This window comes from Chionomys nivalis, chromosome 17 (genome assembly GCF_950005125.1).
Source record: "Chionomys nivalis chromosome 17, mChiNiv1.1, whole genome shotgun sequence".
NCBI classification, from domain to species: domain Eukaryota; kingdom Metazoa; phylum Chordata; class Mammalia; order Rodentia; family Cricetidae; genus Chionomys; species Chionomys nivalis.
The window spans coordinates 828,048-843,860 of record NC_080102.1 but is presented as its reverse complement, the minus strand read 5'-3'; the positions used below and the strand labels follow the sequence as shown (position 1 = coordinate 843,860).

The 15,813-nt window shown below is 38.0% G+C and overlaps 1 protein-coding gene across 1 annotated transcript in view; it reads right to left on the bottom strand.

Annotated features, from left to right (window-relative positions):
- Positions 1–15,813, bottom strand: part of Cpq (carboxypeptidase Q) — a 336,477-nt gene that overhangs the window by 199,723 nt on the left and 120,941 nt on the right. The window contains exon 4 of the mRNA XM_057791890.1: positions 3,196–3,403. Within this exon, the coding sequence (XP_057647873.1) occupies positions 3,196–3,403 (208 nt within the window). The remainder of the gene's footprint in view (positions 1–3,195; positions 3,404–15,813) is intronic.

Sequence of the window (15,813 nt, the reverse complement as noted above, 5' to 3'; positions counted from 1 at the left end):
TGATGCAATTAGAGCCATGCTGGCACTTTTGAATGTGCCCACCAGCCACTAGCAAACACCCTTTTATCTTTTCTCTTCTCTGGCTCAGAATGATTCCCAATCTCATGCCTTACATACACATGTATTCAGTAAGCATTTTCTACTTCTAACGCTGATGGTTGCTTCCATTTTCCTTTATTCCACTTAAATTGGGGCCTTGTTTAGGTATAAGTATTTTACAAACCAGAAAGAGATTAAGAAGTACACTGTGAAGAATGGCTGAGAACATAGGTTATTGGATAGGATAGATGTGAACTGAATCCCAGTTCTGCTGCCCAAATCACAAACTCTGTGATTCCTTGTAGCTTTGTTTGCCTTGACTGTTATATGGGGACAACAACTTTACTTATTAAGGAGATAATAAATATGTGAAAAGAATCTAGAATGACACCTATCAGCACCAAGTACACTGGGAATGTGTATTAGGCTTCATCAGTAACTATGGTTATTATCAAGTTGTTGTATCACTAATCAGGGCAAGGTGTACAGTTTATGAACAAGTACAGTCCCATGCTTGTGAGTCCCATCTCCCATCTGGTAAACCAGGATGACTTGAATCCAGGAATGCCTAGTCACCTGGGTTTGCCTTGCCTACCTGGGTGGCAGTCTACTGAAAACAAGTCGTCTGGCTGGACCTGTTTCTATTTGCTTTTTAGCTGAGCCCAGAGGCATGCAGAGCCACAAGCATATTTCAGAAATTTGGAAAATAAACAATGAAATGTTTCATGCTTGCCACACATGTCTTTTTCCTCCCATGACTTAGTTTGGCTGATTCTTAGCCATAAAAAGTTTACAATAAGAAAGAAAAGAAAGAACAGGTTTGACAGCTTAAAACTTAACTCCATCCCCTAAAATTTTCCAGCCTGAGGCTATGATATGAACAAATGTTCTAACCAAAATAAAACTTTTCATAATGACTCTACTCATCAAAGTTTAAACAGCTGCTCAAATTGGTGAAAGTGTTCCCACCCAGGCAGAAGGTGTTACACATCATCAGACCACAAGCAACATTCAGAGGAAGGGAAGATGCATCAGCCTGCCATGTCCAGGGATGGATCTGACTAGGGAGATGATGAAAGGACACACACAGAGACATGCAGAAAAGCTGGGATCAGGTAGATCAGGCTCTCTGATGGAGGAAATGAAACATCTTGGAAGCTCCCTATGCTATATAGGGTTGAACAGGGAGGTGGGGTTTTTGCATATAGATGAACAAGGAGGTGGGTTATTCCACACAGATAAACAAGGAGAAAGGGTTTAGGGCAAAAAGCTGGAGCAAGAACACAGGTTTAGCTAATCTTAGTAGGAGCAGTCTCTGTAAGGAAGCAGGTCATAAAAATCTAAGAGAGGACAGATATGGTGGACATTTTCTGCATATACTATCAACACCCTCACATGGATCAGAGAAAAGGGTTTGTCAACCCCCTGAGCATCAATAGCTAGGGAAGGGATTTTGTCACTTCCATGGGTCTAAGTCTAGGGACCCTAACATGGCCATGCCAAACAAAGACACACTCATGACTTCACTACTCAGGGCTTCCTCCACTCCCCATAACTGGAAGTAGAAAAGTCTTGCTTGCTAGTGAGAAAGGAGACAGAGAAAGAAATGGACTACAAAGAGGCCTGAGGGAGCCTGCGTATGATGAAAACAGTCTTGACCATGGTTGTAGTAATGATTACTGCATATGTTTTCAGAGTTCATTCAACTACCCATTTAAATTGATAATTTATTACTTACATAAAGAGGCTCCAGCTGGCCCAGCTAGGAAATACCCATAGCCTCCTGGGAGTTGCCAGAGCAACTGGGATATACACAATCTCTGGCTCCCCAAACCTCCTCTGCCTAACACCTCAGCCTTAGACCCTGACACACCATAGCTGCTACAGAAGATTCCTATATTACACTCCTACTGCCTCCCTGAGGTTCAGATTCTGCTACCTAGCTCAGAAAGCTGCTAAGACAACCCCAGTGAAGACTATATTTGTAAGGGACCTGATGACTCTTTGTTGGGATACAGGCTCTTAACTATTCTCCTGTGACCAGTTTCCCAACAGGACAAGGAGACAGATTTGCTCTTTTATCAACATTTAAATTCAGTTTCTTTATGGCTACCTGGCTCATTGTGGTGGTGAGGTCTTGCTTTTGTCATGACCCCATGAATAATGACACCCAGGTTCTAGGCTCAGAGAAGCACAGAAAGGGTCCGGACCTTTACGGGAGCGCAGAGTGTGACATCCAGACCCGTGCAGAAATCTCACTTTCCCATCACCAGGCATAACTGCTAACCTTTTCCTTCACCTCAGCGTCACAGAAATACAAGTCTGGAATTCTGAATAATTCTAAATAATAAGCTGCATTTTCAGAGTTATAGTTGTTACTAATAAAGATTTTTATCAGAATGTCTATAAAACATTTTGCATATTTTGTATCATATTAAGTATGTGTAAATTCCGTGAGTGCCTATGATGTGCCCAACACATGCAAGCTCTCTGGTAGACACTGTCTCATCTGCTTCTCACACTAATTCTGATAGTGACACATCACTGTCTTTATAGTGACATACCAGTTGCGTTGGAGATAAGTTCTCTAAAGTCCAGGAACAAATGGCCCGTTATTTAACATTTGGCTAGTGTAGATATGCTTCTAAAATCATTTGGAATATACATGAAATCTGGAATCCTCATTTGAACTGTGGATCAAAGCTTGGTTTGAATTTGTATTTCTTTGAGCTTGGTCCTTCTGTAGACACTTTGTAGCTCTGTGTAGACCTAGACAAGAAGTTTCTATCAAGGTTAGTTTTCTTGATTTGTAATGAAGAAACTAGATTCTACATTATTGTACTTTGAAATGATTCTTAAAATATTCATAAAATTAAGACAGTGTCAATTTTGGGGATGATTTCTAGCTCTAAAGGAAATACACATAACTTTCTCTTCCGTTCAGATTGACTTTCCATGCTGTGGGTCTTATTCTGCCCTTGAGTTTGTCTTCTATTCTTTAGTGTGGTGAACAATTAATGGGGAAAATATATGAAGCTTCAGGTTTTAATGAGTCTATGAGGGCCATCCTAACAGATTCATGTTCTCTCCTAACTATTCTAAAAATGGCCACCGGACCAGAACGTCCTCTACCAGAAGTCCTCTCCCGTCACTCACTTGCTCTGGATACTTGCTCCCAGTGATCTCTGCTACAGTGTTGAAGGAATCGGCATCTGGGTAGGTCTTTGCTCCCATCTCCAGATGAACAACAATTTTGTTCCCACGAGAAGCCATTCGTGACATCATTTCTGCATCTTCCACTGTGATACAGGCTGTTGGGATCTTGGGCACACCATCTTGATATTCCTGAACACCTGTGTGAGGACTTGAGAAAATGCACCACCAGATTACCTTAAGGACAAAAACTTATCCAAAGCATTTATATATTGACCCAGACTTTTACTGATGTGTGGATTTGCTTTTTAGATGAATATAACTTTTAGTTTTGATAAAACTGCGCAAACTTAAGTTTAATAATTATGTCATTTAAAATATTACATTTTTGTAGTTTGGACAATCCTAATGTGGCAAATTAGCATAATCTCTTCAGGATAGTGACAATGCAGTCATAACCAAGAATAACTGTAGTGAGGAGGTTACTTGTTTGTTCCCAGCTGCCCAAACCCAAAATAATCACTCAGAAACTATATTATTTAAGTTACTGCTTGACCAGTCACTTAGGTGTGTTGCTAACTAGCTCTTACATCTATTATTAACTCATTTCCATTATTTTATATTTTGCTGTGAGGTTAGTGGCCTATTGGCAAGGTCCAGCTAGCAGCTGGCGTCTTTCCCCTCTGGTGGCTAGATGGCACATGGCGTCTCTCTTATTCTGCCATCTTTCTCCCAGCATTCAGTTTAGTTTTCCCTGCCTACCTCTATTCTGCCCTGTCATGCCCAAGACAGCTTCTTTATTAACCAATGGTATTCACAACATGAAGAGGGGAATTCCACATAAAATAACCAAGAAATGAACTCACGTAAGGAGGGCGAGGGAACCTCTGAAACCCATCAAGGTTATAGACAAGATCCACATGTATGGCAAGAAGCCAGGTCAGATTCTCTCAGCTCTAGAGTTACTGACTAACACTGGGCCTCCCCTCTATCCATCCAAATACAAAACACAGAATATTCAACCCTGTGATGATGCAGAAAATTGCATAGAAAAAAACAGTAAAACAACCAAGAAATTTTTGTAATGCTCTTAAGAAATGCTGATTATTTTGTTAGAAGAAAAGGAAATCTATTATATGTATGGCACTAATGGAAACAGTTACTTGTGATGGTTAATCTATATATTAATGTCTGCATGATGAGGAACCCAGAACTTGTCGATTCGTCTACTCTACCTAGCATACACCTAATGGTTACCTTTTTCTGTCTCCTGCGGTTATAGGATAACAGGCAGGCAGGCTACATTTACACAGCTTAAGTCTAAAGAGTCTTTTTTGTTTGTTTCTTATTTTTTCCATTGTTCCTTTGATCTGGTCCTCATACTCTCATGGCAAGCATTTTGACCCCAGAGACATCTCCTCAGTCGCTATGAAAATAAAATGTAGTTAGTTTACAAATGTGCGTGAATGCTAGTGGGTATCGAGTCTCTTTGAGGTATTAATTAAAATGTTCTAAACTCAGTGAGTGTTGCACAACTCTGTGAACATATCAAAATGACAACACTGAGCAAGTTGGAGGCAGATTTCATAACTTTTGGATTATATGCAAGGAAAAAAATTATTTATAAAAATCAAGCTACAAGTTCCAGATTTTAAAGAAGAAAATCTTAGTATTTTCTCATTTGGAAAATTGTGTTTCTGTATACCTAGTTTATGAGATTTATGATAGCATACACAAAATATAAAATGAACATATTTAAGAAATGAAACTTGAAAGCTGCCACCAGGTCCTTAAATCTCATCAAATTTCTTGTGCATCTTACAAAAGTGACATAATTTGAAGACACCTGAATTTCTTCCATATATCTACATAAAACGCATACCACGTTTAAGCAAGTAAGTTTGAAATCTCCCCCCTGATTGCCACACATAGCTCTAACGTCTTTAAAGCTAATCACTGCTGACTAGTTCTTTCTAAAGGCACCAGGTTCATAATACCGCTGAGGACTTTGAATGTGCAAGGCTCACAGCAGACCCAGAGAGCACTTGCATGCTGCTAATGTCACATGCTATGGAAAGTATGTAACAAGAGGATGGTTATTTGTCTCCAGGAGGAACATGCTGAGTTTTGTAGGAGCAAATAACACATTGGTTAAGTACAATACAGGGTACTTAGAGCTTGGGACAGTTTCTGAAGAAAGGATCTGGCCATGAGAATGGCATGCAGATTAAGCTTTTGAAGCTGCAGGCTCTTGTGTCTGAACTTTTTAGAAACGTCTTTATTAGAGATGTTTTAAAAGAAATACTTTCTCTGTTTAGTAGAATGTCTTGTTTGTCTTAAAAAGTAATTTGAAAGTAACTCTCTTGGAATAATTACAATTGGCTTTATTGTATTTTTTTTCTTTCAGATCTAACATCTTAAAAGTAAATTCATCTCACACTTTTAAACTGTCACTAACCATAGTAAAAGTAAATTCATTTAAGACTTTTATACTGTCATTAACTATACAAAAGCACAAAAGTTTCTACCATATAATTTCACAAAGGGAAAAACCAAAACAGTCTCTCTCCCCATGAGCTAAGAACAAAAGACCTGCCCAGGAGAGAAGCGGGGTATGGGTGGGAGCCACCTTTTATTTCCAACTTCTGCAATTCAGTTGAAAGGGTATAAAAGAGGCAGAACAAAGTCAGATTCCTAAATGTATTCCACAGGGAAAAGGAGCTGCATGGGGGTGTGTTCCCAACAGACATGATCAGTATTTTAATCTCTACAGACCCCAGTGAGGAAACACTTTACAAGCAGAGGTTCAGAGACAAGTGTCTTCCCAAACAGAGCAAGGCACCCAACAAGGCCAGAGTGTGCAAATAAGGAAGATGGTCAGAATGCTTACAACAAAAAGCAACTCTGTGTTTTAATAGCCATAGCACAGAAAAACAACTTCTGGTTTCTTTCTCTAAAATTAAAAAATGTAGAGGAGATACAAGGACAGCATGAATTATCTCCCTGTGAAACAATTTCAGATATTTTTTAAATACCTAAAATTTTACACTTTGCATTTTGGCATTTAAAAAGTCTGACATAAATATTTAATTATATTATGTAATTTGCAAATCAAACTCAACATCAAATAACATATGTTTTTTATTTGATTTTGTTTTTTCTTATATAGTTTTTGTTTATTTCTATTTGTTTCATCACATTAATTTGGTTACCCTCTCATTTTCTATTCTAATATAACATATCTATATCAGTACTAATCAAAATGAAGATTTAGAATGATAAATTATCAATGTATATGATTTATTTAACAATGATGATGAAAGTGATAAAGATATGAGACACCAAAATAATTTGACAGGTGTCAGCTATGACTTTAGCCAAAGAAATGTCCTCTGTGATCAACTACCTACTGTTGTGTCAGCTCTAACAGAAAAACCCCGTAACTAATTAATTAAGCTAATTAATTAGAGCGAAAGGTATCCAAATATCAGTTAAATGGGTGTATTGATGCAGGCCTATAATCCCAGGGAGGAGACTTGGGAGTCAGGTGAAGTCCTCTTTGTGTTACATAGCAAGATTATAGAAAGATAAACAGATAGATGGATGATAGTAGATGTACTGGTGATGGACAGACAGACAAACAGAAAACAGTTAATTCAGACCACTATCTTTCATTAGGTTGCTACAGCCTAATTCTATTGTACATTATCATTAGCTCATGCCTTCTTACCAGAACAGAATTGACCTTACAACTCATAGCATGTGATAGTTCTTGGCTAACACCAAGTGAGGACATTTGAAAAGTTTAACATTCATTATTCTTTAAAATTTAAATAAAAACAGAATAGAACTGGGGAGATAACTCAGTGAGTAAAGCTTTAACTATTCAAACATGAAGACCTAGTTCAAATCTCCAGAACCCATAAAAAGACTGACATAGTCTCCAGAAGCGAACAGCCTGGCTTATTTGGCTTGCATAGAGGTGTGTAATGAAGAGAGTATGTTCCAAACAAGATAGAAAGAGAGGATTGACTCTGACATGCACATGCAAGGTTTGGCATATGTGCACCCACACTCCCACAGGGGACTGTACATACACACAAACATTTTAAATGCTTCCAGCAAGAGAAAGTCAGAGACTTGAGGAAAATAGATATGAGAGAAAGTATCAATTGTTTTCAAAGCATAACTCACTAGACATGAACCTAAGAAAGCTTACTGGGTGGAGAGAGAAGACACATGATTAAGTCAGGGCCTATTTCCCTACTGGAGGATTTGCATGTACACCAATCTCTCACAGGCACTGAGAAATAACGGAATTGGGAAGCCTGCTTCACTAAACATTTCCAAAGTCCTACTGGCCATGGAAAGTTTTTCACACACACTTCTTCCATCTCACAGGGAACTGGGTTTTGTGAAATGCCTATTCATCCTTTCGTAAGAAAGACTAAGACAGGAGTATAGCTTGTGGTATCCCAGCTATTAAAACTTTCTAGATGGAGTATTTCCCATCTATCCTATGTAGAGACCTCTCCACTAGCTCTCCCTACCAGAAAGGAAGATCCAAAGCTGTGCTGTAGAAAATCTGAAGTGTGGCCACGGTTTTGTTCTTTGTGCTCAGCACCTGGTACTCCCCACAAGTCCCACTCTACTCCTCAGCTCAAAGAGGCTTCTTAGCCTACTGAAGGTGCCTTTCCTTCTGCAGTATTGACTCCCAAGGCATGCTTCTCCCTCCAGGTGATAATAGCTGGATATTTTGTTTCAAGTTCAATTAGTTGGCTCTTCCTGTAAACCTTCTGCAATCACCTGGATAGCATTGGAGATGCCTATCCTCGACTGCCCTTTCTGTGTTTTCTGTAGGCAAGTGCTTTACCATCACATGCTAGAATGTGCTTCTAAAAAGTCAAGGCCACGTATAACTCTTCTTTCTATAAAGCAAGGATTTACAGGATCAACCATATTTTAAGTTTTTATAAAAGATGTTGCTTGATGATATCTTTGTGTTCAATGAATGTATTCATGCTGAATGTATTTGATAATAAAAATATCAAAAAAGCATATTCTTTAAGAAAATTACAGTATTTAATAATATTTTAAAGTAAAAGAATCAAAACACACTGCTAATAAATATGTAGTCCAGATAAAAATTATTTAAAAATCCTATAAAATGTACAAAAAGGAAAAAAATAAACTATACAACATATATTAACATAACCAAGATCTTTAAAATGTATGCAAGGATGAAATACTTGAAATGAATTTACATGAACTTAAAAAAATAAAATGTTTGGTCTAGAAAATGGCTTAGTTGCTAAAAAATTGTGGCAGAGGTGGACAAATAGCACATTCCTACCCAAATATCAAGGCAAAGGTTCAGAGAAGAAGCTCTGTCCTTCTGTGGTTGTTTGAGTAAGAGAGGCCCCATACAACTGAAAGCTTGGTCATTCAGGTCATCAGGGATTGGGACTGTTTGAAAGGATTACAAGAAGTAGGAGGTATGGCCTTGTTAGAAAAAATATGTCAACAACTTTGAGGTTTCAAAAGTCCACATCAGGCCCAGTCTCCCTCTCTCTGCCTGAGGATTAGGATGAAGCTCTCAGGTGTTGCTGCAGCATCTGCCTGCAAGGCGCCATGCTCTCTGCCATGAAAATGGACTAAACCTCTGAAACACTAAGTAAGCCTCTAATTAAATGCCTTCCTTTATAAGGGCTGTCTTGGTCTTGGTGTCTCTTCACTGCAACAGAACAATGAGAGAATTCTTTCCGTACCTTGCTGTTTGCTTTCTCACTTAGATAATAAGAGCAGAAGCTTGAAAGACCAATAGCTATCTGTGTCACTGTCATCCAGCACAAGGACAAAGGTATAGAAGTAAAAACAGAGAGAATGAGCCCGGGCTTCTCACAACATAACAAGTCAATCACCTACCATGATTTTTTTGTGAAGTATTAAGCCCTTATTTTTCTAAGATGTAGTGATGAATAAATTTTTGTGTCAACTTGACTAGCTACAAAGTGCTCTGGCATTTGGTCAAACGTGCAGAGGTGTTTTGTGAAGACACTACTGTTGGAATCAGAACACTTTCCCAGAGTGAACTGACCTGGTGGGTTAACTGGGGAGAGGGACAGATCAAAAAGTTGAAAGGGAAAGCTGCAGACAACTTCAGATAAACCAAACCTCAGCTAGTATGTTCTCAAGTGTCATGACTCAGTCTCCATAGCCTGCGCTGTATATATAGAGATCCCTCACTATGTAGCAAAACTTACAAAAACACCGTGTCCTGGTTGTTTTGCTTTGGAAAATTCCTTGGCACTATGGTAGAAAAGAAAGATACAACATGATGTTTTCTATATTTCCATGTATAAATGTGAAAATCTAGAAGGAATGAAACAGAGGAGTCACGTACCAAGTATCAGGGGAATGAAAGAATTCTGCATCTTAAAACAACCAGCAACAAACCATGAACCTTACAGATGAAGGAACATTAAGGTAACACAGTGGAAACAAGAACTGTACACAGGATCCACATGATAAAGGACTAATGATAAATTTACGGAGATGGAAACATATTTAACACTAATTTGGGGTATCGAAACCCCACAGTCATTCTGTTGAAACAAATGGTAGCATAACCAATAAACAGAATCAAACTCTTGAAAGTGTCTGCCTGTGCCACAACCAGTAAAGAGAGAGCCAGCATGATGCTAGCGCGGTGACTGTGGAAGGTTTTACATTCTGGCACATAGGCATTTGGACATCTGTGGCAAATTAACAGAAAAATGTATGGTGTGGAAGGCCCTTCTTTCTATTTGTTGCTTTTATTGGTTAATGAATAAAGAAACTGCCTTGGCCTGTTAATAGGGCAGAACTTGGGTAAGCAGGGAAGACAGAACTGAATGCTGGAAGGAAGAAGGGCAGAGTCAGAGAGACACCATGGAGCAGCCAGAGTCAGACATGCCCAATCTTTGCTGGTTAGTCACTGCCACATCGCAATATACAGATTAATGGAAATGGGTCAAATTAATATAAAAGTTAGCCAATGGGAAGCTAGAGCTAATGGGCCAAGCAGTGTTTTAATTAATATAGTTTCTGTGTGGTTATTTTGGTTCTGGAGAGCTGGGACACACAATCAGCCTCCTCCCCCAACAAATGTGCTGAAATGATCTTTTTCTACCACCAGTCATATGATATGTTTGTAACTGATTCCTTCTGCAGTGACAGGCCACCAATACATCATCTATGACGAATCAGAGAACTAGTGTTTTCTTGGTACCAATCACAACTGAGTACTAGGGGCTATCTGTATACAGCAGACATTTATTTTAATTTATTTTTTAAATTTTATTTTACATTCCAACCACAGTTCTCCCTCCCACCTCTCCTCCCAAAGGGAATCCTTATTATTAGTAAAGCATTTTTGATTATCTGTCTTTTTATTTAAAAATATTATAAAGTATTGTCATTTTACTGAAGAATAATTAGATAATTATTTATTATTTATTAGGTTAATTCTGAGACAGGTACCAAAATATTCATTTCTGAGGTGTAGTCACAAACACAGAATTCATGAATACATCAAATACCTCAAACTTAAGAAATGGTGAACATTAAAGCCAGGTTTTATTCTTTATATGTTTAAGGGAATCTATTTAAACCTCAAATCTTTAATAGTCCTTTGGCAGAGACTGAAAGACTCTTTCATGCCTCAAAGGCAACGCGGTGTGTAGATCGTCATTCTCATTATCACCCACATTGTGTGCACATTCATGTCCAAGTGCCACACAGCACTGATTTCCACTGCATATTTTATACCTATTTATACATTTTTGTTTTTCCAAATTATCAGCTCCATAACAACAAAGACTTTATTGGTTTTGCTTTCATATATCAAGTGTCTGCAGCATAATTTTTGCTCCATTATCATGGTTTTGGAAAACATGTATTAAATTTGCCAACCTGTGGTTTCTTACATCACTTTTCATCATAGAATCATCTCCCTTAGCTTTGTTTTCATCTGTTGTCCGGGCAAGCATTCCCATTTACCAATCCTGGGTCAGAACAGCACAGAGGACTTGCTAGAATAGATTATTGACTTCAACCTTCAGAATGTCACATTGAGAAGGTAAAGTCAGAAAACTTTTATTTCCAACAAACTCCGAAGGTTACTGGTCCACAGTGTTGAAGAGTTGGAACCTTTATTAAAAAATGGGTCTATTTAAAGGCAAATCCCTGTCCACAGAGAAAGAATGTTCTCCTTGGGCATCCATGCCCGTAAAATCACTCATCAGTGTGCACTGGTACACTCCCATGCACCCATCTTTAATGGAAGTGCCAGAAAGCAATAAGGTCCAGCTGTTAAGAAATTGACACATACATTATGTCTGGTAGGACGATTATTGACAACAAATATAACAACAATGCTATTCAAATTTACATAACAGAGAGAGTGTTAGCCCTCCAAAGCCATGACTATGGTAAGCTGCAGTCACTGTAGTTATCACTCATTTCTGTAAACATTTTGAGAACTTTCCCTCTGGAATTGCCTTCAGAATATTTGGCAGCATTCCAGTCATTTAAATGGAGGCAAAATTGGTGTTTAAAAAAAGAATTGATTTTTTTGAAAGAGTGAAAATGAATGATTTGTAGTTTAAGCCAAGATATGTCATAAAAATAAGTCTAGTTTTAATTTTTTGGCCCATTAATAGATTCTAAAGACAATTTCAAAAGAGAAATACCAGACACATTTGATATTTGATACATTTTCCAACACAGTGGCACCCGTGTAAAAAAAATGTTTAGACTTACAGAAGTTATGTATACAATAGTGCTGGTTATATGTATATATTCTAGTATATTTATTATTAAATACATTAAAATTATTTACAACAGTATTTTGTCAAATAGTTGCTCTTCCGGAAGAGCTGGGTTCAAATCACAGTACCCATATGACAGTTTACAGGTGTTTGTAACTCCAGTTCCAACGGATTCAACACCTTCTTCTGGCCTCTGTGAGCACCAGGCATACATGTGATGCAGGCAAAACATCTGCACACATAAATAAATGCATACATATTTAAGTATTAATAAGCTAAAAACTTGATAATATGGAAACTGGTATAAATTATGATGCTCAATTTTAATGGAATATTTCACAATTATTCAAATGTTAATTATGAAGCAAAGGAAATAATGTGAAAATTTTCTAGATAATAAAGGGAAAATGCCAAATTGTATGTAAATCATGGTAAACAAATGAAATTTTGTGCATAAGTAACAGAACAAAATAAGGTATAGTAAAAACAATTTTGGATCTGGAAATTACAGGTTTATTTTTCTTTTGAACTTGACAGGAAAGACCAAATAGAGAACAGAAGAGTCATTCCAGGTAACTGCAGTGACACAAAATAATATCTGGAAGAATATGTAATGCTCAAGAAAATGATTAAGACATATTTCAAAATATTGTACACATTCATGCCCCATTTTTGTATGAATGTGAATATTTACAGTAAAATATGTCTGTAAAATCATGATATTTGTTGTGGTGGGATCATGAATGATTTTTATGTTCATTTTTTTTCTTTTCTACATTTTCTAAATTTATGAGAAGACTAAATGTTACATTTATAATCAGAAAAAGATGAAACATTTTAAAACTAAAAGCATGACTCTATATATGTGATATGTAATATTTTTTAGAATTTGGCTTGCCTGCCTGCCCAGAGGAGAGAGCTAACCCCACTGGAGTTGGAGCCATAGGCAATTGTGAGGCACCTGATCAGGATGTGGGAACCAAACTTGGTCCTCTTCTAGAACAGTCAATGCTCTAACCACTGAGGCATCTTTCCAGCTCCTCTAAGATGTTCTTAATTTGAAAAAGAAAGCAGTCAGGTGTGGTATCACAAGGCTGCAGCTGTGGGAGGCTGCTTGGGGGAACTGCAAACTTTAGAACAGTCTGCATTATACACAGAGACTGCTTACAAGGGATAAAGGAAGAGAGGGAGGAAGGGAAGTGGGGAACAAGGGAAGAAGAGAGGCTTTGGGCCAGGGAGTGGGTGAGAGGCAGGAGGAGGGAGGGTAGGAGGAAATTCAACTGCTTTTGTATTCTCAGAGCCTGAAGGTTTAATGGCAGCTCTAATATCTTTTTCTTCCCCCTTTCTACTCCTCTCTCCAAAGAGCCTTTCTAAATAGCCTTAAACTGACTAATCAGGAAGAGGGGGTTAGATCTGTTGCAGAGTTCTGAGAAATTAGAGTCTGTTCCTCTACTTATTTCCCATAGTTTCAATTAATACCCTAGCACTTGAAATGGAATGAATTTTTTTGAAGAGAAAATACCTTCTATATAAAGTACAAGAATGAGGAGAGGCATACAAGATATTCTCCAGAATTTACTATTCACATGAAAATGAACCAAACAGACTGAATTTTTGCATGCGTCATGAAGAAAATGGGTGATGACAGAATGAATTGTTTAAGGCAGGGGAGGGGTGTTGAAGAGCTGGAGGGTGGCTCAAATAGAATGTTTAGTTGATGTAAATACTTTCATCTGGTACTTTGAAGTAAGCGAGTGTAGTTTTTTAACCACAAAGTCAACGTATAAACAGGGCATTAGCAGAAAGAAACTTTATAAACATCTGGATAATGTGTACCTCAGACCTAGGCCTAAAAAGTCCAGAATTGGCTGGCAAAAGTTCAAAATCCATCACTGATTAAAACACATTTCAAGCATAAAAACCTCTAGTATTTGCTATGGTTTCAGATAGCATGGGAATATTCTGTAAAATGTAATCCCTTTCACAAACAGCATGGTCAGATACAGCCTCCAATTTTAACTTTAAGATAAGCCATCTAAAAATAAATGCAAGGCAACTCTAAAAAAGTTAGTAATCAGAGACCATTATTCCTGTATCTGAGAACTTAACTTTCGAGGGAAACCAGCACCTTTAAATGTTTTCAAATGTGCAAAATGCTATCAGATAACTAGTTAATTCCCCCCCATCACTTGCTAAGTGTTCAAGTAAGTTCTACTTTAAAATAACACAAGAGAGTTGCCTTTCAAGAGTATTATATATAGTCCAATAGATATCATTTGTTGAGAAATTTCCCAAGCTGTCTGGTATTGCAGCTTAAAACCACCAATGATTCGTAGAGAACTTCGTGAGCTTTCTGCTCTTACTGAAGAATAAACTATTCTTTAACTCTGTCATTAAACACATTCTCCAATTTCAGAATTTAAACATTTGTCTATCATATCTATCTCAGAAATAAAAATTACAAACTCATTAAAAGAAGGAAAAATAACTTGGGGGTTAAACTTGTTTATTTTTAACCTCTTGATTCTGCAATCAAAAATGTTAGGTCAGTTGGGTGGTGGTGGCAAATGTGTTTAATCCCAGCACTCCAGAAGCAGAGGCAGGTGGATCTCTGTGATTCGATGTCAGCCTGATCTACAGAGTAAGTTCTAGGACAGCCAGAAATCTTGTCTAAAGAAAAAAGAAGGAGGAGGAGGAGGAGGAGGAGGAGGAGGAGGAGGAGGAGGAGGAGGAGGAGGAGGGAAGGAGGGAGGGAGGAAAGGAGGGAGGGAGGGAGGGAAGGAGGGAGGGAGGGAGGGAAGGAGGGAGGGAGGGAGGGAAGAAGGAAGGAAGGAAGGAAGGAAGGAAGGAAGGAAGGAAGGAAGGAAGGAAGGAAGGAAGGAAGGAAGGAAGGGCTGTCAACTAAAAATAAAATGCCTTACTAGGCATTTATCTGAGCTAGGCTTATGCTGAGCAGTAAGAATAGGTTACAGCCACATACAGAACAAATATAAATCCTGTTTTCAAAGAAAAAAACATCATTTGTTGTTTTGCAAAATCATGGGATTTATATCCCAACCTATACGGCATTTTAACAATTTACAACTATTATTCGGGACCAAGCTGTGTTACCAATGTGTCTCTGTTATGTCTAGTACTTACTATTCACCCTTGTATGTACACAGTAGGTTCTTAAATACTTGAGAGAGGGAGGAAATGATTAAAAAGATGTTCATTATTTCCATTATTATGTTCACTACTACATGTTAAATTTAAGATTCGTAGCTTGAATTTAGGAAATATTTAACCCTCCATTTTTTAACCTGTGCTCTTTCGATTAGTTCTGAAACCTCATAGGTCCATCTAAAAATCAGTATCATTGGAATTTTAACTAAGTCTGACACAGAGTCAGTCACACAGCAAATCTAAAGAAAGTTCAGATTAGAGGCAAGGACGTGCTAACAACCCTCCCAGGACAAATGTATTGAAGTTAAGTGTAATAGGAATTCAATAGTGGCTACCTTCTGCAGGGTAGCTTATTAAGTGAAAGCAACAGCAGAAGAGTTCTTGGATACTGCCAAGTTCACTTGAAGAAAGCAAAGGATGGGTGGATAAAAAATCTTCTGGATGCTACACATTGCATGTCAAATAGGCGTGGAAAGCCTGCTCCTCTCTATCTCCTCCCCAAGATCCAGACTCCAATGGGTTCTGATTACAGCATCTACTTCTCTGGTCCAGACTCATGGGGTCTCCTCGAGGAGAAATACAGCCTTTCCAAGGGCCCAAACCTGAAGAGCTATGGTGACAATAGGAAAGCCACAGACTTTATTTT